Source organism: Prinia subflava, chromosome 6 (assembly GCF_021018805.1).
Source record: "Prinia subflava isolate CZ2003 ecotype Zambia chromosome 6, Cam_Psub_1.2, whole genome shotgun sequence".
Classification (NCBI taxonomy): Eukaryota; Metazoa; Chordata; class Aves; order Passeriformes; family Cisticolidae; genus Prinia; species Prinia subflava.
This window is the reverse complement of record NC_086252.1, coordinates 35,258,213-35,273,596: the sequence shown is the minus strand read 5'-3', so window position 1 is coordinate 35,273,596 and position 15,384 is coordinate 35,258,213. Positions and strand designations below refer to the sequence as shown.

General features: G+C 38.8%; 1 protein-coding gene across 2 annotated transcripts in view; it reads right to left on the bottom strand.

Moving 5' to 3' along the window:
* Window positions 1-15,384, bottom strand: part of ARHGAP15 (Rho GTPase activating protein 15) — a 322,319-nt gene that overhangs the window by 122,962 nt on the left and 183,973 nt on the right. For both annotated transcript variants that reach the window (XM_063401000.1, XM_063401001.1), the window contains exons 10-11: window positions 12,742-12,864; window positions 3,613-3,711 (exon numbers count right to left, since the gene is read on the bottom strand). In XM_063401000.1, coding sequence (XP_063257070.1) covers window positions 3,613-3,711; window positions 12,742-12,864 — 222 coding nt within the window. The remainder of the gene's footprint in view (window positions 1-3,612; window positions 3,712-12,741; window positions 12,865-15,384) is intronic.

Below are 15,384 nucleotides of genomic sequence, written 5' to 3'. Positions count from 1 at the left end.
TTAAAAAAATACCCCCCCCCCCCCCCCCCAAAAAATAAAAAAAAAAGACAGCCAGGACTTTTAAAGGGTCATGGATAACAAAATAAATAGGAGACTCCAGAAATGACTGGAAATGATATCTGGCCTAGAAACACCAAAAAGTCTTGCAATGGGCCACACCCTTGGCAGGAGTGAGTTAGAGTGAGCTGGGAGGATTGTCCCAGGCTCTCCTCGCTGCACTGCTCAGCTCAGGGCTGGTGCTACCTGTCAGACACTTTCCAGGGTGAAAAATCAAGCAGATTGAAAAACAGATTGAAAATCAGGAATACAGATTGAAAAGGGCAGGTCGACAGATAGCCCCAGAAAAGCCTGAGGTCCATCCAAGGTAGGTGTGGATGGCAAAGTAAAAGAAGAAACAGAAAAAACCCCCCCCCACAGGACATGCTGCTCCATAAAAAACTTTCCCCTGAAGTCCCTGAGAAGACAGAAAATGAAGAAATGCTGGAGAACTTTGAGTAGACCCTGTATTTCTTCAATCTAATTGCTGCAAGGAATAGAATCATTCTCTTATCCTCACCAGAGACATGGGTTTTTTTATTTAAGATATTGCATGAAAAAACAAGGATACAACATGCCTTCCCAAGATAGTTTTGACTTTAGAGGCACAGGTCTGGATAGCTCAATAATCAGGACTAGAAGTTCATCAAAAAATTATGAATGAATAATTCAGTAATTATTATAAGTAATTCATAAGCACAGGAAGAATGAAGAGAAAAACTGAGCTTCCTTAAAAAAACTCCAGAAGTTAAATGTGACAATTTCCTTGCAAGTTTCCAAGAATGGGCACATTTTTATTGCCTCTCTTTATTAAATTCCACTACCAGCTCTGCAAGATGGCTGAGAAAATGGAGAAAGACCTTCTGCTTCACAGTTCTACTTCAATAACTAAAAATACAAGAAGAGGCTGAAAAAGTGGAATTCATTCCATTTTTATCACATTCACAAGTGAATCCTTGTTGGATAGGCAAATATGCATTATGGTGTGAGAGTTTTTAGATCAGATCTTAGAAAGCACCCCTGTTCTGAAATGGTGAGGAAGCAGACCGGGGGACAAATGATCAAACTTTGATCTAAGTTAGAACATAATATATTCAGAAAAAACATCCTTTTGATATTCATTTTAAAATAGTGTAACTAAACAGGAAATTTTGCCAAAGGTTAATGGCAACCTCTAAATTTTTAATCTGTGGGTGAATATTGCTACATTTGGCTATTGTGTGTAACCTCGTCTACACAGGAAAAAGTACTAATTAATATGGTTTATTCACATCCCTGCTAGACTTTCTTTCTGTGCACAGTGATTACGCTCTAAAAATCAGAAAAGCAAATAGAAAACCAGTAGGTGAATAACAATTAAATCCACGAGCTGATAGCTAGGAACACAAATGGTCAGAGGAGTACAAACAGTTTGTAAGTAACATTTAGGGACGGTCTCCTAAGGTTTTTTTCCTAATAATCCTTTATCTTAAGCGAAGCACGCAAGTAGCATTTCTGGTACAGTTACAGTATGTGGATGATATATTCTCTAAATAGGAAAAGAAAGCTTTTCCACCACAGCCAATATGCCAGCTGCACCGAGTATCTAGGCCATCTCACTAAGACTATGAAAGTAAACATACAGTTTTCATTAAATGTGCCTTTCCCATAATTGGTACATAAGTATTTCCCATGACTCTGCAGTTGAGTGTCTTGGCTGGAGGCATATCTGGCCATTAAGAGGAGGGCTTCAGATCTGTTGAGTCTCAGCCATGCCGGGAGACTTGGCACCTCCACACGCTGCTTCCTAATACCAACCCCGGCATAAAATGTCATCAGAAGCTTGCATAAACATTGGACTTAGCTTCACATAAATTACTGCTGTCCTGAGATAGTTTATGCCAGAACTCAGTAAAAACAACACTTTGAGTAAATAGAATGTGAGCAAATGCAAGCATCTTAATCCAAGAAAATGATAATAGCAAAAAACCCCAAAACTGTGTATCAAATATAAACTCATAAATATAGTGATAACATGAAATTCTTATCTCATGCCATGTGATTAGCATTTATTTACATGTTAGGCTAACCAAAAGGGGTAAGCTCTCTAAGTCCCAGCAAGTTTGAAGGAAACACAAGAACTGTAATGCACTTCTCAGAAGGATGAGCCTCTTTGAAGGAATAGTGGTACATCCAGTTTCTAATACGAACATTTTTTTGGATAATCACACAGACAGTAAACATCTCATTATGTTCCTTGAATTTTTCTATCACAGTTCAGCAGTGCAGAGACCTCTGGCCTCGCTCCTACTTGGAGGAGTGGTCAGACACTCCAAAACATCTATGAAATATCCATTGTTGGGAGAACTCGTGCTGAGGTTGTAACCAAGCAGTTTGTTAGACATGTTCAGCACGGAGCGGCATTTTTGCAATCTAATCTCTGCCTTTCCTTTTCATGTTCTGAATTTCACCTCACAATTCCTCCTCTATTAATAGTCACTTCACACATTTCCCCCCTTTTTTTATCCAGCCTCCAGCCTTCCTCCACAAAAACCCAATGCCACTATCTCCCCCTACTGAACGATCTCCAGTTTGTTTCAGTCTCCGACTTCCTGCCAATCATTCTGGGAATAATAATATCCCAGTGCTCTCTTTGCTGTATAATTAAAGCATGAATTTCCCTGAGTTTGAAACTCCAGGGTAGTTTTATTGCACCTTTCACTATAAAACCAGGTAACAATGGCAGAATTAAAATAGCTTTTTCCTTTGTGGGTAACACTCTAAGTATCTTTTTATTTTTCATGGATTCTCTTGTTCTGAGACTCCGGTATATGGCAGTGACAATGGGTTCACAAAGCCTTATTCTGAAAATAAATTTTCTATCTTTTGCAAGATATATGTTTCCCCAGATCCCTGGAACAAGTTGTAAACTTGTAACAGATGGTGATGAAGCCTCACATTTTTATACAATACATTTTAAGATTCTGCATCTACCGCATGCACCTTCCAAAGAAAATGACCTTCAGTGAGAGAAGATACACTCTGCAGAAAGGAAGGCGGGCAATGGTGCTAAGTGCATCTTTTTATACTACGAAAATTCTTCTTATTAATCAAAACTTTTAATGAGGATGGATACTCATTTCAGTATTTTTGCAGTATCATGGCTTTTAGAATAACTGTAAAAATTAGACACCTACACTCATTTAAAAAAAAAAAAAAAATGGCCACCCTAGAATAACATTTATTTTGGTTAAATGCAATTCAAGACTTAGGAAAAAAGTATTGGCCTTACATTCACCAGGGAGTTTAGAATGAAAGTTGCTGACATTTGATCAATGTTTAGCATTTGCTTACCCAGAGAAAGACTAAACCAACAACATGTCAAAAAAAAAATGGGGAATAATCAGCATGAATGAGTTCTATTAATGTCTTATCATATAAAGAAAATGAAGATATGCAGAATGTGATAGAGTTCCATTCATAACTATGTTATAGCTTGTGCTGTCTGCCTACCCTGGCAATCCAAGCAGAGTTACAAGGTTAAAGTTTTTATTACTGTTAGAGAAAAAAAAAAGTATTAAATAATAAAGTACTCACCTCTTCTTTCAACAGCTTCTATGCAGAGCCTTACGAACTGGGGGACCGTAGATTTCTCATGCTTACAAACCTGGTGCAAATGGGAGCCAAAAATTTGATCTACATGTGGAGAACAAGAGGAAAATACATTAAGGCGTATTATTATTAGTGGGATTTTTCTCTCTTCTCAGCTTGCCTATTAATTTAAAACTCAGATATTGAAGGTGCATAGGCAAAGTTGGAACCAAATCCTTTTTGAGTCCTAGTGGTCATTAGCTTTTGCCCCAGAACCAAATCCCTCCACATCTGCTGCTCATAGTGATTGATGCTTCCCTCTGGATTCAAGTCTCAATTGCCACTTACACCTTAATTTTGACCTTTCTAAGGCTTGAAGTCTCCAGAGTTTGCTTGGACCTGCCATAGAAAATGTGCAGGCAGTTCCAGAGCTGCAGCTCCCTAAGTCATTGAATACAAATTCCTACATGATGCACTTGGTGCACCCTAGAAACTCTTCTGCTTGGGCGACCTGTCCCTTCCACACATTTGGAAGTTTCACTCTTTTGTGGAGCACTGTATGAGTGCAAGGGGTTCATTAGTTTCCATCATCAGGACTTAGCACAATTTCATCTCAAATTCCCAAAAACTTTTTTTTTACTCATCGAATTGCCTGCTCAGAAAAACAGATGATCCTAGGTGTCTTTTGATGAAGATTTTACCTTACTCCATGTTTAACTAGTGATTAGTCTCACTTCCTTCACGAGCAATCCTTTAACTAGATAACGCCACCTTTTAGTTCTATGATTTCAAAGTTTTGATCAACTTTGACTGTTGATCTTGAAACATACTTGTATTGGTAGGTTCAGCTCGTCAGATTACTAATTAGCTTCCTCCACCTCATTTCCACTCTGTGTGTTTGAGAGATTATGAAAAGAGCAATCAGTAACAGGGACGTTGTCAGCTAAAATCAGAATGAATCAAACAGATGAGAGGAACTACTCAATAGGAGCCAGTTAAATGCTGAAACAATAGGAGTGTACTGTCATCATTTATGCGAAGAGACAGTCTCCATATAGCATTTCAGCACAGCACTACCGTTTGTAAATCGGTGTGCAGCCTTTGAAAATTATTGTATAGATAGCTGAAGGGTGATAGCTCCAGTCTGGACTTTGCACAGCAAACCCAGCAGCAGCTGCCATGGAATTGGCTGTTTCCTCCATAGTCAGTGCCACCGTGCTCCACCACAACCAACTGGAGCGCCTTTTGCTCTAAAACCAACTAACAAACAAAAGCCTAATTTTTTATATTATTTTATTTTTAATTTCTGTGCTGCAAGGAGCTTCATTTTCATTGATCACCACTATTTCATACTCAGATTTCAGGAGTGACTCGATTGCCTTTTCTTTGCTGATGCCCCAAGCAGGGACCGCAGTGACAGAAGCACGGTGCGGGGCAGGGGTCGCTTTGGACTCCTGGAGATGCACCAGGGCTCTTCATCCCAGCGCCTCCCAGAGAGGGTGATCTGCATTCTGGGAGAGTATTTCAAAGCCTGAATCGAAGTTAGTCGGAGTTTGGGCTGCAGAAGGGATGGAGGACTGGGTTCACAGAGCTGCTCCGAGGAAGGTTGTGTGCATGTGTGGCGTCAAGCATTAGCGAACAGTCTGTTACGTGTTTTGGGGTTATGTTTCTGACAAAGCACAGTCTGGTTACATTTTCTTCATAAAACATTTATAGCTGCCTTCAGTGGTAATTATACATACAGGGATTTATGATTAAAATGTACTAGCGCTTCCTCTTTTGACATCTTAATTGTTTTTTAAAATTTTAGCAAAGACCTGTCAAATTCTTTGCATAATATGGAATGGTCTCCAATGTAAATTATGTTTAAAAAGAAGTAAAAATGTGTCTTATTTGGTGGACAAAGACACTTGTAAACAATTTCAGAAGCAAAACAGGCAAAGAACTGCACTGTGTTTAGATGGCAACACATGAAGAACTGAAATGAAATTAATGTGTGGCTGTTCAGCAGTTTCTCTTCTGTGTTATAACCACTTTATAATCAACTTCCAGGATTATTTCACAGTTACTCTTCCAACCTCCAGTATGAACACAGAATATTTGGTATTCCTGTGAGGAAATTTTGAAAACAGTTTTACAATTCTCACCTAGTTCGTTACTTCATTTCTTGATTCTGATTCTATATATTCAGCAAAATATTTAACCTCATTTTTTATACCTTTCACCATATGGATACAGTCATACTTTGTACCTTGTAGTTAAGTTTAAAATCACCTTTTCCTTAGAACACAGACACTCAGGATTTTTATCTTGGATGGAAGGGCAGCAAATCAGCATTAATACTTCCTGGGCGTCAAAATACACTACAGTACAACAACAGCACACAACTTCTTTGGAGGGTTTTTTTCCTCCTTCTAGAAATTCGTGAGTATTTACAAGTACATGATCCTTTGAGTCATCCAAATACTCTCAGTTCTGAGTACTCCTGGATCACAAATTCCGTGACTCTCTCTAATCAACTGATTTTTTGCTGGATCTGTTTCTGTACATAAACATGGGAATGGCAGCAGTTACACTGCCATATTTACACTTGTGGAGGTCACAGGGATACTTGAGGAAAACTCAACTAAGATTTGTTTGTACAGTATTGCAAAAAACAAGGAATGATGAATTACTTTTTTTTTTAGGCTAAATTTCTATGTAACTAAATTTAAAATATAATTTTCTTATTGTTTTATAAGTGTAGCTATATACATGCTTTAAAACTACTTTAAGGGAAAGCTCTCCAGAACATTTTTTAAAAAAAATAAAAGAACTGCTCCCAAAGGGATAAGGGCAGCAAAACTCCCTTTGTTTGATTTATCTGTGATAAAGTTCTCCAAAACTTCATCTTTTATGACTTGAAAAAAAGAGATGTACACAACACTCCTAACCTCCTGTTATGACAGTTTATGTTTCCTATCCAGCTTATTTAACTCAAATGCCTGGGAAATAGACACAATTACCACCTTATGGAATGCTACTTAACTTTAAATGCTCCCCTCTGAATAGAAATCCACTTTATCTTCTCAGAGATATTCCAGTTTCTCAGGAATTATTTCCTCTATAGGCTCCTGAAATGCTCTTGTTTCATCATTTAAAAATTTAAACTAACAATTGTTCAGAAATATCTTTTATTAGAACAAAGGCAATTCCCATGCAGTGGATTCTGTTCACAAGGGCTCGTACAAAAGGAGCTGCATACTATGCCCATATACAGCTTTAATCATTCACTCTTTCAGCTGTTATCAATTTAAAACCAATGAAACTCCCACACTGAGTCCATTTGAGCAGTCAATTTTAATATCTTGGGGCATCTGTAGTTATTCTGAATTGGCTGCAAAAGCAGAACTAACAAGTTAAGCTCTAACCATAAGTCTACATCAGGCTGGTAAACCATACATCAAACACCGACAGTTAGTCAATACTGTAGTATGAAAAACCAACAAGCATTTTTAAGAAGAGCAATATATTCATAATATGCTTGGTGGTATGGTTTACATTACACATCCCTGCTATCTGCACGTTCAAAGTTGCTCTGGAGATGCTGGGGTGTGTGACAGCTTTGCACAGGGATATAAAACCAGACACCAGAGGAGAAGGGAATGGACGTTCACAAGTTGTATAATATAAAATGATGATTATGGCTGCAATGAATTCTTGTTCTGGGGAGCTTCAAGTTTTCCTTGAGCTTGACAGGGCTCCTTTTTTTTCCTTTTTTTTTAATAGAAGCCCTTGCAAGCTGCAGCAAAGCCACTAATCCTGGGCTGCAGAAATCTCCACTATGGGAGACAATTCTTCTGGAAAAGAAACAATTAAAACAAAATCACTAAAGCCACATCCTCACTAAGAATGTCATTGTTTAACTGTTTTGGGTGTACATGGATGAGATGTGGCCACACTTGGAAGGAACTCATACGTCAGTGTTTTTTATTAACATAAAACAGGGAAGGGCATGACAAATACTCCCATGTCTCAGGAAGAAACTTAAATTCTGGCAAGAGAGGAGATGGTATAATGGTACAATGCCCAAGTTTTTAGAAATCTAAATTATATCTATGTAATCCTGTGCCTTCCAGGAACAAAATTAACTGTGCAACACCTGGATTTGAAGTGCTGGACTATCAGAGCTTTATATCAGCATCCAAGTTGTTTGTTCTCTTTGTATCTGTTTGAATGTTGGGAAGGAAAAGAGGGAAAGGGAATGAAAAGAGAAAATCAGAGACGAATGTACAAGGAGAGGGATAGGACAGTAGGACAGCAGGCACCAGAGCTGTGAACTTTTGCAGAGGGAAGTGATGCTTTTGGAGCCATATTCTTAAAAGTGACTTCTCCTAGCTGCTCTGTCTGTAGCCAGACACATTAAGTCAGACATTAAAGTGATGCTGATTCCAGACTGGGGCTCCAAAAAATGCCACGACACTTTTACAATAAGTGGGGCAGGTCCTCAGCTGACTGAAGCTGGCGAGGTTGTCAATGGAGCTCCCCTGATTTATGCAGGCTGGGAATCTTGCCAGTCCTCTTAATGTGGAGATTTACTATATATCGTTGATCCGTGGTGGTCATCAATTTAAAAAAAATTACATTTGTGAACAGTTACTATTAAGTGGCATATGAGCTGCCAGATTTGTTTCATATTCTCAGAAAAAAGGAAAAATAGTACCAAAGACACAAGTCTCTCTTAAAAAATTCTGGTGTTTTACTGGGGACAAGAGCTTGTTTGAATTCAAAGAGAGGGTGTCTGCTGCACTACTCAAAACACTTCTCTCAAAATGAGACATTTAAAATTCTCTGAATAATTTCTTAGCATCATGTCAAAGGAACAAATCACTTTGTTCAGTGTCTGGCCATCCACAAGGTTTAGGAAAAGTGCTTCCAAATGTCCATATCAAAGAAAGAAATACCCTTGTCACCCATTGCCCCTGCAAGCCAAAGGAAACATTTCCTAACTTTCCCTAAGCTCTGATGTGCACCAGAACACTTGCAAAACTCCTTCATAACCTGCAAGAATTACAGAACACACCAAAGGTGGGCCTGAATCTGCTCTTTTGGGTTTCTCCTGAACATTCTGCTCGTTACACTGAACTACTCCAAGGTCCAGTGAAACATATGATGCAATAAAGACATTTTCCCTCGCCTGGAAATGAAATGGTTGGTGATCTCTGTGCTGCGATCTGCACAACCACCAACATATGCTGAGCCCTGTTCTATAGGCTATCAAGCCAAATCACAGCTAGCTCCTTTCACTAGCAATTGAGTGGCTTTTGTTTTTCATCTTGAAACAGTTGTAACCATTCCAAATTTTATGCTGTTTTGGTTTTTGCCTCAGCTTATGAAATGCATTCAATGAAGTTCCTTCGGTGTCTAGCTTTTGGGAAAGAAAGATCCACCCTAAAAAAAAAAAGAAACCTAAATAAATTTCTTGCCAGCTGCATAGCTTCATTTTCCTCATTTCCCACAGTGTCGTTTATGTGAGGTTGTTGCTCATGTTTTTTTACTCTTTGCTGAGACTGTGTTTTGTGATAGTGTATTACCAACACAACCATCATAGTTTTAAAATCACAGTTTCACAGAAGTTTCTTTTCCTTTGTTGGTCTAGAAAATCTCAGAAATCAGGATGTTAGGAGGCCAGCATCAAGCTGAAGGTTGGCAATTCATTCTGGGTAATACTAAATCATGACAAAACTCAAACATAAAGATCAAAGTTCAATTATAGACTATAAAATCATTTTAAAAGAAGATTTATATATTATTTTGCTAGCATTAGTGCAGATTCTGTAAATTCTGAGAATATTTCAATCCAGAGGAACTGAGGACCCCTGCCCTAGAGTATAAATTTGAACAGTTATTCTCAAAATAACACTGCTCAAATGGCAGACATGGGACATGCCTCTTATTTACTATTTCTAGGTTGTGTGCACGTGTATATCTGAGAACACGAGTGTGCTTAGAGACACAAACACGTTCCACAACGTCCCTGAATTGCACACCATCTCAGAAATGCTTCAAAAAGCTTCAAGAGCAGGAGTATTTTGTGTAAGCATGAGTAAGATGGAACAAGGACAGATGATCTTCATTAGAGCTCTGGCTGGAGCATGGAGAGCCCCAGCCACCAGCCCATTGCAATGAATGGGGCCAACGTGCTGTTCCCATTCTGGCCTCTTTTATTCACAGGACTGGAAAGCAAATGGGACAATGATGACAAAAATAACCTTTTGTCATGTAAAGTGTCGGTGCATCTTCACTTTCAGATCAACACGTAGCTAACGTTTAACCATCAGTCTTCTACATTCCCTGGTCTGAGTGTTATCCTCCTTACTATTTTCATTTAACTCCCTACTTTACTTTCTACATGGATATCTGCTACACTCCACACAAGCAAAGTTTGGGTAAGAGTTAAATGACAATCACATAATTTCTAGATTTCCTGATAACAGTGCTGGCAGAACAAAGTACCCCAGGAGATCAAACTGCTATTTAATTTTGAAGCCTGTATTCCCAAATTTGGTTAATGTGGAGAAATGTGTCGAGTCTCCTGGCCAAGTGTGCACGCATCAGCGACTCGCAGAGCACAGGACTGTGTTTAAGTGAACTTACCACCTTAAAATGTATTTACTCGTGACTATAATTTACGTGTTAAATTTATTGGAGTTTTGGTTCCAGTGTGACATACAATGTAAAAAATCAATATAGATTTGAGAGCTTTATAGTGCCCCTGGCAAATATGAATAGCTCTTGATGAAAAGTGAAGGTTTTCACAGCACCTACAGTGCCACTGCATTGGAGTAATTAACACCACACGCTTCACAGATATTTATATCAATTCTTCACCAGCACACAGAATAGTTCTTTGTCAGGAATTTGGTACCAAGATGTCCTGCAAGGCGTTATACACACTTTTATTACAAGCCTCTATTTTAAGGGATTTACAATTCTGACAGAAGTATTTCCCTACGGAATAAAAGGTCGTAGGCATGTTCTCAGAGCTGGAGGAATTTTTTTCTTGTAAAAATTGGTTAACATTTTTTTCCCTTAAGAAACAAGCAAATAAATAGTTCTGAAGGGTTTCTGCAACCATTTAAGTCACCTTTAGAAAAATAAATAGATGCATCTTATAGTACAAAAATTTGGCAAGCTTTTCATTGGTAATCTTGGTGGTTGCATTTTGCGATTTAAAAATATTCTAATGCGAGACTAAAAATTAACATTTAAAAGTGGTCTCTGCATAAGCACCACAACTGCATTTTCATAACATTTTAACAGATTAAGGGGATAAACTGTGGTGAAGACAATGACTGAGCCTTATCAAATGAGCATTTCACATAGACTTACCGTAGATTGGAATTAAGCCGCGCTAACGAACCCTGCCTCATTTGCATAGCCAAAACCTAATCCTAATGAAACTTCATGGTAGATAACTAACATGTTTTCTTCATGGCAACATTAGTCTGGTAATAAAACTGTGCAGGCTGCAGATTCTGAGTTACTGTGCCGCAAATCAACACCCCCTCTGTTATCCGTGGGGAAGTATCCCAGGTAAAACCAAGTTATGTTTATGGATCAACACATTAATGCTTCTCTAGCCAAACCCAAACTCCTCTGGCTTTCCTAGAGAGATATATTAGAGGGTGGATTTGAGCTATGCTAATGAATCTGGATTTGTTAGCAGGGATCACATCTGATCCCTACATAACACTGCAGGAGATTCATCAGCCACACTTTATTAAACTAAAGAAAACCCCAGCCCTTAAATCCAGAAATTAGAAGACTATAAATTACTCCTCTGTTACTCTAATAACTGAAACAAACATGACACATTCAAATCCCACCCTCAACTCACAAAGTACTTCAAAAAGGCAAAACCCTCCAAAGCATTGAAATCAGTTACTACAAATGTGTAAGACAGATCCTGAAAGTTTGGTGTGCAAGAGTGCACACCTCACACACGCACACACTGGTGCATAAATGACATCTTTTCAAAGTTTCTGTGTCAGCTGTGTCAGCCACATAACTGAGGCACATACAATGAAGATTCCATACAATGCAACATACAATTCCATACACTGAAGATTTCCTTACAGCAAACAACACTGCACTGAGCACGTAGCTAAAACATAAGAACTGAATTCATCAAATCCTCCTCTCTGCAGACATGGGCCCAGCTGGTGTTGAACTCTTGTAGCTGCCTTAGCTCACGCTGGCTGGGGTCAATCTCTTGGCTCAGGACAGACAAGTTTAATACACACCAGCAACGCCCCTTGCTATTTTTGACACACCACTGGAAAACTCACACTCCAGATATTGACGGGGGCAGCTGGCAAGATGCCTCCTTCTAGTCAATTTGCATGTGCAGTTGTGGGTTTCACACATAATAATTTGGGAGCGTTTAAATTTTTCAAGTGTTGTTCCAGACAATATTTAAGAACGCAGCTTCACTTGGATGTTAGTGGTCAGACTGCTACTGCCTTCAAGTTAACTACCAGCTTCTCAGTGAAACACTTCTTGGATAAACTAACAAACGATTTTTATCAAAGAAATAATTTTTTAAGAATATTTGAAAGTGATGGCTGACCAGCTTAGCAAGAAATTGGAACAGGAAAAAAACCCCACAGATTCAAAGCATTTCTTATTTGCTGACATGTATTTCAAATTGTTAAAAATGGATTTTGTTGGTGAGCTAGAAAAATAATGAGAGAAGACAGCAGAAAGTCTTTCAACAAATCAGTCAGCACAGCGTCTAAGGGTCCTATTTTGGGTTCTAAAACATAAAATTGTATCAATATCCTTTTCTTAAAAAGAAATGGGGTTGTGCATCATCTTGATTTGCATTGTTCATGGTGTTAAATGGAGTGGGTTTTACCACTTGCACACCAAAGCAGAAAAAACTGGAAGAGCAGTCAGATATCACAGAGGTAGATAAACCATCCACTGATTATTTTTTCTTTATAGTTCAGCAGTGTGTTATGAGACACAGCAACAAAATCATATCTAAGGAATGCTTGTCCAATGTAGTCAAATATTCAAATACCGAGTCAAATACTCATTTGTGATTTTTTAACTTTTACACCACAAAGAAGAATTGAAGACTGAACACACCTTTAATAAGTCCCTTTTCTTGCAATGTTTTCAGGGAGGGTCTTCGGGAGATGAACTTCTTTAATCTGCTTTTAACTCGGTTCCTGTCATTCGTGTCAGAGGCACTGTAGTTCAGCCTGAAAACTGAAGGAAATCAAGAGAGAAACTTTCAGTGAAAAGATATTTCTAAATTAACAGCAGGTTTCTGAAACACCCTGAGAAAAGAGTGGCCACAAGGGCCCTGGTAAGGTCCCAGCCCTGCGGTGGGTCAGCAGCGTGGCTGGTTGGACACTACAAACCATCTGATTAATATTTTTGTGAATAAACACCACGAGCTCACCCCGCTGAGCTCCATTATTTATCACCCATAAGTGTTTGGATGGTGACCAGTTTGCTCATGAGGCTTTCACCAATCCCTCACGTAGTGATTTTTCAGCACTATTAGCTGTGCACTCCTTGCCATGGGAAAGGGTGGATGGCCACACCACCAGAGGAGGGCTGGATCCTCTTGCCAAGACGGATTGAGAGTTATATATGTACTTAATGCAGTTATAGAAAGCATGGCTGCACGCCACAAAACGTGTGCAAGACGCATTAATTTATGGAAAGAGAAGTATTCCCCCCCTTAATGATTATATTTTATTATATTTAAGGATTTACCAAACTGAGGAACAATTTTGAGAGCAATTTATTCCTGCTCTGTGTCAAAAAGACACGGATTCCAGCTGCAGACAATCCCCTGGAGGAGGTTTCAAAGGCATAAATTTAACTTTTTCTCTGCTGAGGTGCTTGCAGGGCACCGTGATGGCTATCAAAACAGGCAGGGCTTGTAAGGAGGAGAAGTTCAGCAGAGATGCCATGGGGAGACCTTTCCTAGAGTTTTTCCTGACCAAGCAGGTTTTTAAAGATTTTTAACAAATCAGCTGAGACTTGCCCCCCTTGAATAACTCTTGTTCTGAGCCCTGTCACTGTGCCCATTTTGGAGTAGTTTAATGGGGCAGCCAGGGTGGTGCAGCCTCCCTTGGCAAAGGCCTCCAGCTCAGAGAGGGGTGGATTCTTCTTTCTAAGGAAAGAACAGCCTTCCATCTTCTTTTGGAAATCAATTACCAATCAATTAATCAATCCACTAAAATACAATACTCCCCAGAAAATGAATTGGCAGGAGCCTGGTCCATTGTCCCTTTGACAGAATTTCTAAAGAGATAATTTAGCTGCAGTTACAGACATGCTCCCTTCTCTCCCCATCTACTGAATCTCCCCTATAAGCAGCAGTCTTCAGACAGAAGATCCAAGCAAAGAGAAAGAGCAAAATTAAAAGTATGATCATTATCAGTTTTTTATCTTTTTTTATCAAAGCAGTAGGCATTCGTTTTAAACAGAACCAGAACATTTAAAGGTGCACAATTATAAAACAATGGCAAGCTGAAATAACTGGTTAAGCAACAGCAACAACCCTGGAATATTGTGGTTTACATTACAAATCTGATTTTAACAGCCAAACTTATAAAATGGTTTACGCTTTGCTGTTGTCAAGGGAGGAAAAACTTGCCAAATTGTTCATTTTAAGTAAATAGAACATAGCCAATTAAGGAAAGCAATATTTAAACACATGCCTACAATGATCAGAGCATAGTTTGCTTCTGATTTCACTACTGATTTTAACAGAAGAGTGTTCCATTTTCCCACAGCACTAAAATGACCCCACACATACTTCCACAAACTAGTAATCACACAGGACAAATAAAAGGACACTTTACTGGAAAATACATGGCTTGGTACAATAATCCATCACTTATGAAAACTAAAATTCACATTTTTTTAATGGTAGCATTCCTGGAGTGATGTATCATAGAACATAAAGATTAGCATTCAATTGATGGCTGGTGCTTTTTTAACATTATAGAGGAGGACTTTTTGTTCGAAATTGAGCAATCCTTGGCAGGGACAAGCTAAAATTCCAAGTCACTTGGCTGTGCTATAAAAAGAACAACAAATGGATGTTTCTAATTCTGCATCTTAGTGGTACTTTGAAACAGAGAAGTGAATTGCATTTAGTTTGGGGTCTCTTTTGTTGCCCAGTGTCACTCTGTCCACAGCCATTCACAACCAGGTTGCCTTTATCCTGAAGTTTTCCCAAGTGATGTAAATGATGCTGGAGAGAAAATATGCTTCAAATCAGTCGTTTGCCTGCCACTTTTCCCATTCTGGGGGCTCTGAAGTGTTTTATGCCCACTTTGAGTCTACACCAGCCTAAGTTAAGCCTAGCACTACACTTCCAAGTGAAGTACAAGTGGTCGTCCTGTGATGGGTAGGACAGCAGGGTGAACCTCCCTCTCTTTAGAAGGACAGTAAACCCAGCTGGAAATTTTATACCTGAAACAGCAATTATGGTGTTAAAACTACATCTAGAGGTAGGAATAATTATTGTCATGGATATCTTTGTATGAACCACATTTTGCTGTATAGCACATAGTTCAAAAACAATAGTTGATGAGTTTCTCATTTTATTCTGTTAAATACATGTGAGTCACCAGAAAAAAACTCCAAGCCTCACAGAAATTTAAGGGTTTCGATAGCATGTTCCAAAACCAGGCTTAGGCAGAAATATTCATGTTGGGATCTCACTTAGAAATATTCCTTCTCTTGCCAAACAATTCTTCTCAC